General features: G+C 37.4%; 1 protein-coding gene across 1 annotated transcript in view; it reads left to right on the forward strand.

The window, feature by feature from the left end:
- The window catches only part of LOC150091095 (uncharacterized), a 334378-nt gene that overhangs the window by 250676 nt on the left and 67784 nt on the right, over positions 1 to 15918 (forward strand). Inside the window, exon 13 of the mRNA XM_090374226.1 lies at positions 128 to 319. Within this exon, the coding sequence (XP_090230352.1) occupies positions 128 to 319 (192 nt within the window). The remainder of the gene's footprint in view (positions 1 to 127; positions 320 to 15918) is intronic.

The raw sequence follows: 15918 nt of genomic DNA on the forward strand, positions 1-15918 counted from the left end.
GGGGGTAGCAAATTGACTGCTGAATTGCTGTCTTCTTATTACTCTAATGAAAACTTGTGAAATCAGTTCAATTAATTATTGTTCTTCTATATTTTAGAAACATAATAAGTTTATTTTATGATTTTAGGAAGGCTGAATCCTTTGGCTGTGGTATTTTCGTTTTTGCTTTTAAAAAAGCCAAATGCAGTTATTTCAAGTTTACAAAAGCAGTATGCTGCTGTTCTTAAATCATTATGCTATATTGTGGATGTATCAGCTGAAACATCTGTGGACATATCCCAGGACCTTATTAAGAATTATAGAGAATATGATGCAAAAGGTAATACTCATATGCTATAAAATGAAGCCTACTATATTCTTTTCTTTCTATATGAATAATTGGTATTTATAGCACTGCAGTCTGTCATCATTGTTTCTTCATGATTATTACTAATGGTAAATGATACTAGAAGTACCTTATAAAGTAAAGAAAAAAACACAATCCTAATCATCTGTCCACATGTCCTCTAATAATTTATCTAAACTTTCCTTAAATTTATTCAAACAGCCAACTTCCAGAACATCAGATAGAAGTTTGCTTCAACAGTCATCTACTCCCTTGATGAACACAAATTCTTGCACATCTATCCTGCAACCTCTCTTTTTTAATTTAAATTTGTCCCCATGTGTGCATTATCTATCCAAGATCCAAGAAAGAGTAAGGATGCTCTGAGCATTTAGTTTACTCACTCCATTTAAATCCTTAAATACTTCAGTTGGGTCTCCTCACAAATGCCTAGTTTTCAGATATTACAATTTATAGAACTAGTCTTGTTAAGAGTACTCTTCTGTCCCCTGACTAATCTTATTGTTCTTTTCTGCACATATTCTTACAGATCTACATCTTCCCTAAAATGGGCTTCCAGACCTGTAGGCATTAATCAAGATATAACCTAATCATTGTCTTGTGAGATGGGTCGATTACCTCTTGTCCCTGCTAGCAAAATTCCTACTTATCAATGACAAAATCCTGTGAGTTGTCCTTGCAGCCAGTCTGCACTGCACAGAGAACTTCATGCCATGCTCTACAGTTACCCCAAGACTTGAAAAATCCCAAAATAACATATCACCTAATGGTATGTGATTCTGGAATTGTTGCACCCCAAATACAATACCTTGCATTTATTGGCATTAAACCTCAGTTGCCACTTCTCAGCCCATCTGGCTAATTTCTCAGGGTTTTGTTGTATTAGCATATCCTAATTCCTCTCATTAACCAGCCTTTCACCTTAGACATTATCTTAGCAAGTATCTCAGTATTTCAGCAAGCTTAGACATTAAACTTTATATACCTTCATCAAATATAAAAGTTATAGATATTAAAGTATTAAATAGCGAAATGCTTAATGTACGGTACTCACCTTGAATATAATCTTCAATAATTTTATGGAGAGACTGATGGCTAAATTTAAGGTGGAATAATTAAATTAATGAATTAAGGCGGGATAAAAAATAAGTTAATTTAACGGAATTTTAAGATAAGCGCAAGGAAGCAAAAGTGCACCACTCCGTCCCTGGTTGTCATAAGGTAGAAAATTGATAATGCCAATAGTCATAACGATGGACTTTCGTTAAGTTATAACGTCTTCAGTTGGCGAAGTTAAGTGGGGAGTAGACGCGTGCTGTATTTAAAGAATTATCTATACTCTCGTGATGCTCTTTGGAACACGTGGGAATCTAAAATGTGAGAGATTCCAAACTGGGGAAAGATTAAAGGGGAGTTTCGCATTTATAATATTGAGATTAGAATGGTGTTGGAACCATTCAATAATGAGAGCTTTATATTGAAGAATTTTGTCGCTGGTTTTAAGTTTAATAATAGTGATAGCAGAATCGATTTAGGGGATTGTGGGTATGGGCATGTATTGTAAATTCCGTGCTAGATTGTCCAATTCTAAAACTATTATAGTGGTAGTATGCGCGAGTATTAGAGGTCTTGGTAGAACCAAACTTTGTTGTAGTACTACCAATATAGCAGGCATCACAGTTTGGTTGACATTTGATCAGATAAATTATATTGTTCAAATCGCTAGTCGAGTACTTATGTGTGTCTTTGTAAGTATTAAATAAGGATCTGAGTTTATTATAAGCTGAAAAAATGAGGGAGATATCTGTGCCTGTAAATACTCGGCGGAACTGTCTGGCAAGTTCACTATGGTGAGGAAGGATGATGCATGTATTTGCCTTAGTAGTGGGTTTGGGTGGGTTGTTAATTTTACTTTTGGCAGCAGAAATGGTGTGTTGGATAAGTTGGGTTGGGTAGTTCCTAGCTATAAATTTTTCTGTGAGGTATTGAAGTTCGTTAGTTAAGTCATTTCGTGAGTATTTACAGACACAGATATCTCCCTCATTTTTTCAGCTTATAATAAACTCGGATCCTTATTTAATACTTACAAAGACACACATAAGTATCCGACTAGCGACTAGCGATTTGAACAATATAATTTATCTGATCAAATGTCAACCAAACTGTGATGCCTGCTATATTGGTAGTACTACAACAAAGTTTGGTTCTACCAAGACCTCTAATACTCGCGCATACTACCACTATAATAGTTTTAGAATTGGAAAATCTAGCATGGAACTTACAATACATGCCCATACCCACAATCACACTCCCCTAATCGATTCCGCTATCACTATTATTAAACTTAAAACCAGCCACAAAATTCTTCAATATGAAGCTCTCATTATTGAATGGTTCCGACACCATTCTAATCTCAATATTATAAATGCGAAACTCCCCTTTAATCTTTCCCCAGCTTGGAATCTCTCACATTTTAGATTCCCACGTGTTCCAAAGAGCATCACGAGAGTATAGATAATTCTTTAAATACAGCACGCATCTACTCCCCACTTAACTTCGCCAACTGAAGACGTTATAACTTAACAAAAGTCCGTCGTTATGACTATTGGCATTATCAATTTTCTACCTTATGACAACCAGGGATGGAGTGGTGCACTTTTGCTTCCTTGCGCTTATCTTAAAATTCCGTTAAATTAACTTATTTTTTATTCCACCTTAAATTTAGCCATCAGTCTCTCCATAAAACTATTGCAGATTATATTCAAGGTGAGTACCGTACATTAATGCCTTCATCATTAATAAATATTGAGAACAATAAGGAGCCCAGTACTCCTTATCGTTAACAAATGAGAATCCCTTAGAAAGACTAATAACAATAGTCTGCAAACTAGCTGGACTAGTGCCCATTAATAATCACTCTGACTCCTGCCATTCCTCAGCCAACCCTTTATCTATAGCAGCAATAGATAAATAAACTTTATCTATAGTGCAGCAATAATGCTACACTGCTCCAGTTTGTACAGCAGTCTTTTCATGTGGGACGGTATTTTGAATACCTCATAGCAGCTAATCAGTTGGTTAGGCATGAGCTCCATTGCTCAATTCATGCTGTTATTGCCATATAACTGCATTCTTGGGAAGATAAACCTGCATTACTTTTTTGATCACTGACCCCATTATTTTGCCAGCATAGAAGTCAAGCTTATATGTCTGTATTTACCCACATCACCACTTCATTCCCCCCCCCCCTTTGTGAATACAAAAAAGACATTAAGGGCTATAGTAGACGAGTGCTTAATGTCTAAGAGAGGCTACAGTAGACGAGTGCTTAATGTCTAAGAGAGGCTACAGTAGACGAGTGCTTAATGTCTAAGAGAGGCTACAGTAGACGAGTGCTTAATGTCTAAGAGAGGCTACAGTAGACGAGTGCTTAATGTCTAAGAGAGGCTATAGTAGATGAGTGCTTAATGTCTAAGAGAGACTATAGTAGATGAGTGCTTAATGTCTATGGTAATAATGTCTATATACTAGACGAGTGCTTGAAGCACAGTGTCGGCAATGCCTTCCAATGCCAGTTTTACAGAAAGCAGTGGGTAAAGGCATGCAAACTAGACAGCACTTCGAACGCCAGGTAGGATGACGTAAGCTGGCATAAAATGCCTGCCAATGCCTTCGGACGTGTTACAGGCGCATACACCTTGGCATTTGCATAGCCTGAGGAGACATTCTCTATTTGAAAATATTATACCACTTTTCACGATGCAAATTTCCAGTTAATTCAATCTATTTTTATGTGATACTTGAAAAGGATTTGAATTGTGTGCTAAGCTTACACCGTGTCAGATGGGCAATAAACAAGTGTTTGACCACTGCCTAACTCAGTGTGTTCCATCAACCGTCTGAAGCAAACGTGTTACATGTTTGTCTCCCACTAATAAAGTCACTTACTGTGACTTACATTTAAAAATTAGAATTTTTAAATGGAAAAAAAAAAAAAAAAAAAAAAAATTAATTTTTAAATGAGCCAGATGAAAATGTTACCACAATGGAGTTAACAGTAAAAGAACTAGATGAAATCTTTTGTATTGCAGAGAACCTCAAACAGAAGGTTTGAGGTTCTCTGCGATATTTATTTATTTATTTATTTTATTTCACCAGGGCCTAGAGAAGATTGTTTCTGCTATCGGAAATTGATTGATGAAAAAAAGAAAGCCAACACTGTTCAAATGACTGTTCAAATATTTCCGTAACAATTTCTTCATTATGTATTTTACACAATAAATATTTAACTTGCTAATTATTTTCATTATCTTTAACATGGTATACAGTTAAAAAGTTATTTAAAAGGTATTTTTAAAATTCTTTATGGATATTCATGATGATCACGGACCAATTATAATTTTTCCTATTGATTATTATATTCGATTAACGCATTTCTCTTTTACACAATGCGCTCGCAGGACAAATTAACCATGTTAATCGAGATCAGCCTGTACCTTAATTTTATCTTCAGTAATTCCTCTTCTATCTTCCACTCAGTTATCATAAAATCATTAGCTCCCAGTAAAAGTTAAGTGTACTGCAGTTATCTCCATCCCTAAAAACTTCTTCCCTTGTGAATGTCGATGCTAAACATTTATTAAGTTTGTCAGCAGCCCCAACAAGTTCATCCATGCCATTCATGTCCAGTAGACCAATGTAATTTGGCCCTTTCCTTCTAGTGCTGATATGTGCAGAGTTATTGCTGCTTCCTTTTCACATTTTTAACCAAATTCTTCCTGTTATCTCCCTTAGCCTGCCCAGTCCCCTTAGTAACTTGATTTCAGACTAGTTTATACTTAATATAGGCTTCTGTGTCTCATGCTAATTTATAATCCTGTACATTTTTCTACAGTATCTCTTATTTAATATAAAATGCTTAGTAGCTTCTATGGCTACTTTCTTGAACTTCCAGTTTATCTCTTAACAGTTGTTAACACCATCAATTTGTCCCATTGAAAAGAATTTATAAATTGTCGAAAACTGTTGTAGTCACCTTTTGCTCTTGACAGTATTAGTATTAGCCATATGGTGCAAGGAAGCCCTAGGCTTTTGCTGCACCTGCCAAAGTGTAGAGAGGTGGCATGGAAGGTCCATGAAGTTCTATCAATGATTTAGCAATATTTGCTTGCACAGATGGTAAGTTATAATTACACTGTACGAGGAGGTGCTCATAAGTTCTTGGCCTGTAATTAGAAAGAAACAAGATAATCCAGTTATGTACAGTTTATTCTTAACATGTTTGCCTTTCAACTCCACATATTTTCTACAACAATGTTCAGCATGTGTAACCCTCTCAAATAGAAATTGAAAGACTCTCCCAAACCAGGCTTCCTTTGCTAGTATGATATCATAATTTGATGCACATTTAATATTGTTTAAATGTTTTTTTCAGATTTGGAAAGAGGTAGTAGACTGAGGGTGCAAGATATGGTGAATAGGGGATGAAGAAGAAGCTGGAAGCCTAGTTCAGCCAATTTTGGCATGTTTTTGACGTGTTATGTGCGTGCATGCATGTGTTAGAGCATTGTCCTGCAAAAACAGCACTCTTCGGGTGAGCTTGTCCCTGTGCTTTACCTTTGATTCCAAAATTCAGTTTGTTCAAAAATGATGAATAATGCTCAGCACTTATCATTTTACCCTTTTCCAGGTAGTCAAATAAAATCCCATCTTTGTCCCAAAAGGCAGAGGCCTTTTTATTACCTTCCCACCAAACTTCTGGGTGTGGAACTTCTTTAAATGATTGCAGCCTCCATTCCTTTGACTATTCTTTGGTCCCAGATCACAATGAAAAAATCCTGTTTCATCAATGGTCATAATTTGTGCCAAAAAAAATATTAGTGCCTTGCTCAAAATGATAAAGAATGGCAGTTGAAGCAGGACACACTGTTGCTTTCGATCATCATTCAGACCTTTGGATACTCCTTGAGGATGGTCCTTGAGGTTGTCACAGACATTCTCTCAGATATGCAAGACAAGCTGTTCTTGCTACCTGGGAGTCTAAAACGCTGATGGAACTGATATTCGGGTGACACTCAAGTCAAAGTGGACCCAATTTCGGCGAAGTCCGGACGGTCTATGACAGCCAAATCCTCTGCTTGCACCTTCACGATGGTGGGACTTTTAGTAATCCTGGGTATAACCTTCATGCACAAGTACATGGTGGGTGACCACCCAGGTGTGAACCAACGTAAGCAGGGGTCGAGGTGTGGCGCCCACACCACATGGAGGAACGCCGCCCCTCTATGTTACCAGGCAGTACTAGGTGGTAGATGACTCTCATCAACCAGTGAAATACCACCACTTTGCTTATTGGAGGCTTGAAGTGGTGGAACCCATGTTTAGTCTCTAGAGCTAAGTTCCGGCCAACCCTTCCCTATCTCTTCCATCATGCAGTATGATTGATGATTTTTGAGGTTATGGTGAATGTCGTAGCGAGATCCAATATTCCTTACATTTCGAGGGTACAGCTCTAAAACGGTGTTCGCAGGCCGGCCGCTAGTTAGTACACCGGACTGAACCTATTGGTAACTCTCTAGGAAGCTTCCGGATCAGCTAGTGTATAATCTTGCTACCTCTACTCTGCCAGATAGTGACTGGAGGGAGTCCGAGTAGTCTGTATGCGGGGAGCATTGTCGAGGCCACGTTATGTCAAGGATCTGGGTATATTCTTACCACATGTACGCCATATCCAAAAATTTCATTGCTTCATACAGCATGTCCCACCCACTTTTTCTTACTATTGAATACACCATGAATTGTCAAAATAATAGAGCAAGCTTATCTGCGAAAAGATCTAAACCTCCCAAGGACTTCCTAATTCATTTCACAAATATACGTGGTCTCAATTCTAATCTCAACGATGTCCATTTCCACTTGCAGTCTTCCAAACCCCATGTACTTTTTCTGACTGAATCTCAGTTATCAGTTGATTCAACTACTGCTCATCTCAGATGTCCAAATTATTTGCTGTATGATTCCTTTCGCCTCAAAGGTGGTACTTGTGCATATGTCCGTTCTGATATTCCCTGTCAGAGACTTGGCAATTTGGAATCTCCTCTCTTTGATCTTCTCTGGCTTAAAATCTCTCTACCTCATTGTGTAAAATTCATCTGTTGTCTCTACCGTTCTCCCAACTCCACTAATCACTTGGAGCTCTTTGACTTCTTCTCTTTGCAACTTGACTTTCTCCAGTCCAACTTTCCTAACAGTGAGGTAATTTACCCTTGGTGATTTTAACGTTCACAACTCCAGCTGGCTTCCGTTTTCTAGTCACACTGACCCAGCAGGGCGAGATGCTGAGGCTTTTGCAATTACTAATGACCTAGCACAGATTGTTCATTTACCTACAAGAATACCGGACAATCCTAATCATACAGCCAATACGCTTGATCTTTTTCTCACAAACAACCCTTCTAATTACAAGGTTGAAGTGAGAGGTCCTTTAGGCACTTCAGATCACAACTTGGTGATTGCCTCTTCTCCAATGGAACCTTTATCTCATGGCTATTCCCAACCTCGTATTGTTTGGCATTACAAGAATGCAAAATGGGAATACCTGCGAGACTTCTTTTCCTTGGTTTGATTACTGTTTCAAAACTTCTGATGTCAACGTTTGCTCAGATCGTGTCAGTGAAATTATTCTTGCAGGAATGGAATCCTTTATCCCACACTCCACTTTAAAATCTCGTCCTTTATCTAAACCTTGGTTTTCCAATAAATGTGCTAAGGCTGTCCAAGAGAAGAACGTTGCATATCGTAATTGGCTTGTTTCTAATTCTTCAGTTTCATTTTCTGCCTACACCAAAGCTCGCAACAATTGTAAAGCAGTTATTAATCAGTCCAAACTAGAGTTTGAACAGGCTAAGAGTAGAAAACTTGCTTATTGACCTAATGGTAGCCGAGCATTCTGGTCTCTTGCCAAAGCTATTGGCCGCAACTTTTGCCCATCTCTGCTCCCACCTCTGTCCAAACCAGATGGTTCTGTTGTCACTTCAGCCAAGGATAAAGCTGACCTGCTAGCATCCCATTTTTCTTTGAGCTCATGTATTAATGATCTTGGTAAAACACCTCCCACCATTCCTAACACGCTCCATTCAATGCCTCCTGTGGTCTTCTGTCAAAAGGATATCAGAAGGATTTTGATGAATCTTGATGCTAAGAAAGCTCCAGGTCCTGATGGTATTTCTCCACTTGTTCTCAAAACCTGTGCTCCTGAACTTACTCCTATACTTTGCCGCCTTTTTTCACTTTCTTATTCCAAAGGTGTTTTTCCTTCTGCTTGGAAATTTGCTCATATCCAGCCAGTTCCTAAAAAGGGTGACAAATCCCTCCCATCCAATTATCGTCCCATTGCAATTACTTCTACTCTTTCTAAAGTAATGGAGAAATCAATTAACCGCCAACTCTTAAACTACCTAGAAACCTTCCGTCTAATCAACGATCGCCAGTATGGATTCCATCAGTGTCGATCCACTGGTGATATTCTGGCTTATGTTACCCATTTATGGACTAATTCAATGGAAAGGTTCGGTGAAACACAAGTAGTTGCTCTTGACATCTCAAAGGCTTTTGATCGTGTTTGGCATAAAGGTCTTCTAAACAAGCTTCCATCTTATGGTTTGCCAACTGTTTATAGTAATTGGTTATCCAGTTTTCTCTCTGATCGCTCACTGAGGGTGATGGTAGATGGCTCTCTGTCTTCTAACTTCTCCACTAATGCCGGTGTCCCCAAGGTTCAGTTCTTTCCCCCACTCTTTTCCTCTTGTATATCAATGACCTTCTTCCATTGATTGGAAATCCTATCCATAGTTTTGCCAATGATAGCACATTGCATTCAACTTTCCATTTTGAGAAACCTTGTCCAGCTCAATCAGCTTCAAGTTCTCGAAAATCTGCTGCCAATTCCTTAAATGCCGATCTTCAGGTAATTCTCCAGTGGGGCAAAGACAACTTAGTTGATTTCAACCCTTCTAAAATTCAATCTTGTCTTATATCTCGCAAAAAGGATTCTTCTGCTCCTATGCTTATCTTTAGTAACACTCCGATTTCTAGGCCAAATGATATATCTCTTTTGGGGATTATCCTGACTTCTAATCTCTCTTGGCACAAGCACATTACAAATATTGCTTCCTCTGCATCTAAAAAACTTGGTTTTCTCTTTCGCTCTCGACGTTACTTTTCTCCCAAACAGCTGCTCACTCTGTATAAATCGCAAATCCGCCCTGCCATGGAATATTGTTCCCACATCTGGGGTGGTGCCCCCAAAACCTCTCTCAGGCTTCTTGATTCCATTCAGAAGAGGGCAGTTAGGTTAATTAATGATTCATCTCTAACAGAGTCTCTCCACTCGCTTTCTCATAGACGCACTGTTTCTGCTGCATGCCTCTTCTACAGATACTTCCATGAGCACTGTTCTTCTGAATTGGCTTCTATAATTCCCGCTCTCTCTTTCAAAACAGTCCGAACACGTGCCGCCACCAGCCAACATCCATTTACTGTCCAACTTCAAACCCACAGAACCAACTTTTCATCTTCCTCATTTATTCATTCAACTGCCGTTTTCTGGAACAACCTTCCTTCATACGCATTTTCTGAAAATTACAATCTACAGAAGTTCAAGTCCAATATCAACAAATATCTTCTTTCGTCTTCTCAACCTCCAACCCAAGCATGGTACTAAGTACTATAGGTTATAATACCTCTCGTGTTTGGGGTTCTCATAAAAAAAAAAAAAAACTCATTTAGTAGAATGCTTCCGCATATCCAAAATGTCATAAATAACACATCCAACACATTCTCATCTATCAGACAGTTAACATTTTCAGGCACTATTACAGAAACTGGTCTTCCTGTCCTCTCTGCATCCTCAGTGTAAACCATTGGAGAAGACTAATGCTACTTATTCTCAGTGGATACTACTCAGCAAATAAGTAACATTAGTCTTCTCCACTGGTGAAGCGTTACTTATTCAAAGCAGTGCAATACTTCGGCAACTCATTGTGAAGGTTGATTCACAATATGAGATACAATTAAAACGATGCCAATTATCAACTTGAATAGTTCACTATGAGCAAAACATAGGTGCCTCCGTAGCCAGGTGGGAAGGAGCAGCAGTGTGTAGCACATGCTTCTTGATTAGACCGGGCTTCTAGCCTGTCACCACCAAATACGGAGGATGTGGAAAGGTCAGGGAATGACCACCGCATATCTTGGAGCAATATGGCCTTAGTTGCTAATGCTCCTAAAAACCAAATAACAACAAACAACATGAGCAAAACATGGTGCAAAAGCACTGACCGTTCAATAATAATTATAATATATGGGTAACTCTTGTATAACACGATAGTTAGGTTTCTATACAATCTTGTGTAATGCAAAACAGTGTTATACTGTCTAGGAATCAGTACAAAAGGGGGGGGGGGGTTACGTTCCAAAACTGAACAAACATCGTACAAACTGTGATGCATATAAGGAAAATAATGTACATTCATTTAATTTTCTTCCTCTTCGTTGCTGCTGAGCATAATCAACAGAGAATGTTTTCTCTGTTGCAAAATATCTTCACCTTCTAAACTTTCTTCTGCAGCATCTAGATTTCATGTATATTCTGCTCTCTTTAAAAAATCAGTAATCTGGATTTGTTTGCTTTCGCTTGATAGATCTTTGTAAATTTCATGGTATGGAGCTAACCATTTTTGAAGCACCCATTTGAACTTGGTTCCTTTCAGTTGAAGCATCTGCATTCAGAAAATAAGATTCGAATTGCTCTGCTAAGTTTATGCCTTCTCGTATGCCTTTTAGTGTAAAATTTGGAACTTCAGAATTTTCATCTGCGCTGTCATCCTCTGAATTGATTTGGTTTACCTCCGATGCCATGTCTACCAAATCCGCTTTGCCAGCCTCTTTCTACCAGTAATTCTTGAACGTCTTTAGTAGTCATATCATCAAAACCTTCCCCTCCTACCAACTTAGCAAGTTTTACTATCACACCTATTCTGTTTTCTGCTGATTTGGCCATATTTCCTAAATGAACTGACTCTTACATTTTGCAATACATTTTTTCAACATACATTTAATGTTGACAGTTTTACTTCTTTGAGTGATAAAGCTATGATTACGATATAGTCCACAATTGAAAAATGTTTCCATGCCTCCATCACTTCAATAGTTCGGAATCCATTTTTTCCAAAATCCGTTGTGACGATTTTCTGATGTAGTGAATTTTAAAGGTCTTTTTTTTTTTCAGCCCTTAAATCAAGGCAATGAAATGCCTTGATTTAATGGCTGAATTAAAGAAGTTGTATTAGGTGATAGCAGCATTACTTCAACACTTGGATGACTTAAATCTTTTGCATGGCCTGCCGCATTATCCAATAGTAATAAAACTTTGAAATCTAGATTTTTTTTCCACTTAAATAGTTGTCAACAACTAGCACAAAACAATTTAGAAACCGTTCTTTAAACAAATCGGTAGCCCAAGTTTTTTTATTTGCTTTCCAATATACTGGTAATGCATTTTTATTTACACCTTTCATTACACAAGGATTAGGATCTATAAACCACCATAGGTTTTATCATGTAATCTCCTGATGCATTACTGCACATAAGTAATGTTACACGATCTTTTTATGCCTTAAAAACTGCTGCAGTTTTCTTTTCTTTTTTTTAAAATAAATGTTCTGCATTTTTTTCCACCAAAGAAGACCTGTCTCGTTGCAGTTGAAAACTTGATGTAGTGTGTATCCATGCTCTTCAATAATTTTTTTGAAATTCCTCTACATATTTCTTGGAAGCTTCATTATCAGCCAATTCACTTTCCCCTTGAATTCTTATGTTATGTAATGAGAAGCCATTTTTAAATCGCTCAAACCAACCTTTACTGGCAACAAACTCTGGGTTTACAGAAGAATCTCCATTTTCTTTTAAATGGTTATCAATTTTTAGGGCCTCTTTGTTTAATTACATTGTTGTCTAATGGGATCTGTTTTTTTCTGCTGTCATCAATTCAAATACTGAGTGCTTTTTCTATTTGCTCAATTATTGCTGCTCAGAAACGAGCTGTCATATTTGCAGAAATGAAAGATCCTGCAGCAACAGCAGTTCTAATTTTCTGTTCATTTTTCTTTATGGTCTGGATTAATAAAATGAACATAACAAAATAAAAATAAATTTTGTGAATTCTGATCTACTGGCCTGTTCCACCTGTCTGCGTAGTTGTTCATTATATTGATTACAGTCATTTGTCTTATTGCACACTCCTACTCTTAATTGCAGTGTATTAGATTCTATGTGCTTCTTCTTAACCAAGAGCATTATGCTCCCTCCCTATCCTGCCTGACTATTTCTTCCTAAAAACATGAACCATAAATATCACATTGAAAACAATTTCCACCATTCAGTGAAAAGCTCCTACAACATTTTCTTGGGTGATCCTTGCTATATGATTTGATCCTCTGGCTACATCATATTGAAATTAAAATTTCTAGGAGTGACTAGTTCGTACAATATGATATCCATAGGTGAGCTGCTTCACCTATGGATATCATATTGTACGAACCCTTTGGTGATCCTGTGCTACAGATGACAGCTGTGCGATGTGGTTCCTGGTACTGCAGGTATGAGCATTGGCAGCTGGTAGACAATCACTGGTTTAAGAGGGTTAGTGCGAATAGGCCAATTCATCCCTAGTTAGCCCACATTTCATCACTAAGTGGTTTTTCGAGTCGGAGTATTCGAGGACAGGTGCTTTACTAAGTGGTCTTTCAAGTGTGAGTACTTGACAAGGGTAGGTGCTTCAGGTTATGCATTTCATCACCGATTGGTCTTTTAAGTCGGTGTATTTCATTTATTAAAAGACTTTTTCTTAGACTGGATATCACATTGAAATTGTATGCACTGATGCAATTTCTCATTAGCTACTTTCAGGCAGGGATTCCAAATTCACATTATATGAACTGCAGGGCTGCAATGGAATGGGAATTATTGCTATAAGTCTGTAATTATCTGTACAATACTGTGAATAGTGGCGGGGATGCCAGAAAAGCTGGCTGGGACTGCTTAGTATACAATAAATAAAAATAAAAAATATAAAATAATAAAAAAATGTCCTCCTTGTCCACCATTTTCAAGTTCTGCACCATGTTTCTGATATCCCTGCTATGTTTGCATTTGATATTGCTTTTAGTATCCTTAACACATCCTATGTATTTGCTTATCCCGTGAAGATCTCCAACAGGCCTTATTATCTCCAACACTGTGCATTTATAAGCTGATGTACATCCCAATAGAAGCAGTGCAAGAATCACATTCACCTCTGCTTGTGGCTACTGTTAAAGTACATTTGTGTGTTCCCTTACCAAGACAGCAGTTTTCTGACCCACCTAACTCTGCCTTGATAGCATCAGCAAATATTCTCGAATCCTTTCTATTTAATTGTACCCCATCCCTGTAAAAACAGTCTCTCCTCTTAACAACACAAACCATGCTCAAAAAATTTTACACTACAAGCCTTACACAGAGTCTCCATGGTCAAATTGATTGAAAAGGCTCTCGTGATATACTTTTGTGTGGGAAGAATTGCAGTCACTCAATATATAGTAAAATATTATATGGCTTACTATGTAGCTATTCTCCTTACCTGGTAAAGCGGAATCAGAAGTGGATAACTTTGCTAATTATGGTTTTAATATATTGAATGGTGCTAGCCACTGGCAACGTGCCATTCAATGTAAGATAATAATTAGCAGTATATTTGTTTATATTTGTATATATACATTTTTCTGTTGATATTTAATAATTTTCTCCTTTAGGGCATTTGTACTTTATTTGGACTCAAGGTACGTATACCTAGCCCTCGGTTATTGTCTAAATTAGTTTATTCTTGACTTCTATCTTAAATAGACTTATATCTGTTTGTTCTAGACAGATTGGTTGGTTATTTGATTTTATTTTTAGTGGTGCATTGGCAAGTTCTAGACAGGTGTAATGTTAAATCAATTTGTGATGACATTGATCATGTGTGATACTATACTTTAGTTTTGATTCTCTCTCTTCCTTTGAACATTTAATTTGATTAACTGTACTACCTTTTTGGATAAGTAGGCTGTGGTGCATAGTGAGATAAGTGTACTTGTGTAATGTTTTAGGTGTGTGTGTAGACAGGAATGCATATTAGTGATCAGTATGATTATGAATAGAGTTATGTATGGTTCATTTTGACAATTCTATTTTCATTCTTTTGTCAGAGATTGAGTTACTTATTAGCTTAATGGATTCTTTTATTTTATAAATTTGTATTATAGCGTGATTTATGATCTTGCATATTATAATTAATTTTACTTTCCATGAATTTATATTATTACACCAGTTATATTTTTTACTCTAATTATTTTGTGTGTGTATATATATATATATATATATAAATATGCATATGAGGCACAAGTCAAAAGCTTATTTTTGAAAGTTTCTAGAATTTCTGCAGAGAGCACTAAACACATGTAGCAGGTCAGTGTCCCATTAGATACTGCTGAACTAATTTGCTGTGTGCTAGTGCGGTGAGTTTTGCACCAATAGAATATTTTGCATTTGTTCAGGTGGCTTTGATGTGTTTTGTAGCCGAGTAAGATTATGGACCACATTAAGGAACAGTGAATGCATCAAATTTTGTTATAAACTTGGGAAAACAGTTTGGAGACTTAAAAAATGCTTAAACAGGCTTTTAGTATTCAAGTTATGAGCAGAACACAAACTTTTCAATGGTATTTGTATTTCCAAGGCAACCAAACTTCTGTTGAGAATTTTGAGTGCTCAATTCATCCCCTCATCAAGTTGGACTGATGAAAATATTGAAAAAGTACACCACATCATCCATGAGGACAGAAGGCAAATGATTAATGATATTTGTGGCATTCTAGGCTTCTTGCATGGTACATTCTGGCCCATTTTAACTGAAAATTTAAACATGAGGCAGATGGCTACAAAACTTGTCCTATATGCTGAGTGTTGAACAGAAACAAAATTGGTCTTCTGTGTGCTGGGACCTGCAAGGACAGACCAGAAATTTCCTTTCCAAGGTCATGACAGGGAATGAAAGCTGGGTTTATGGTTATGATCGAGAAACAAAGCAGCAGTTTTCCCAGTGGAAAAGTCCATCTCTCCATCCAAAAATAGGCAAGGCACGTCAGATCAACATCACAAGTATGCTGACTGTTTTCTTCAACGATGAGGGAATTTTTCATCAGGAGTTACTTCCACCAGGCCAAACTGTAAATTGCCAATGAGTTCCACATCACAGTCCTAGGAAATCTGAAGGTAGATGTCAGTAGAAAACTTCCATACAAATGGTGCACTCAGGATTGGCTTCTGCATTAACAGCACTGTGCCAATGCACGCCACTTTGCCAGTCCAATAATTTTTAGCCGAGAACAAAACGTAATGGTCCCACATCCTCCATATTTTTCTGACCTGATTCCCTTTGACTTCTTCATGTCCTCCAAAATGAAAATTCGGTTAAAAGGACAAAGATTCAAATA

This window comes from Mastigoproctus giganteus, chromosome 1, assembly GCF_048544385.1.
Source record: "Mastigoproctus giganteus isolate SK-2022 chromosome 1, ASM4854438v1, whole genome shotgun sequence".
Taxonomy (NCBI): domain Eukaryota; kingdom Metazoa; phylum Arthropoda; class Arachnida; order Uropygi; family Thelyphonidae; genus Mastigoproctus; species Mastigoproctus giganteus.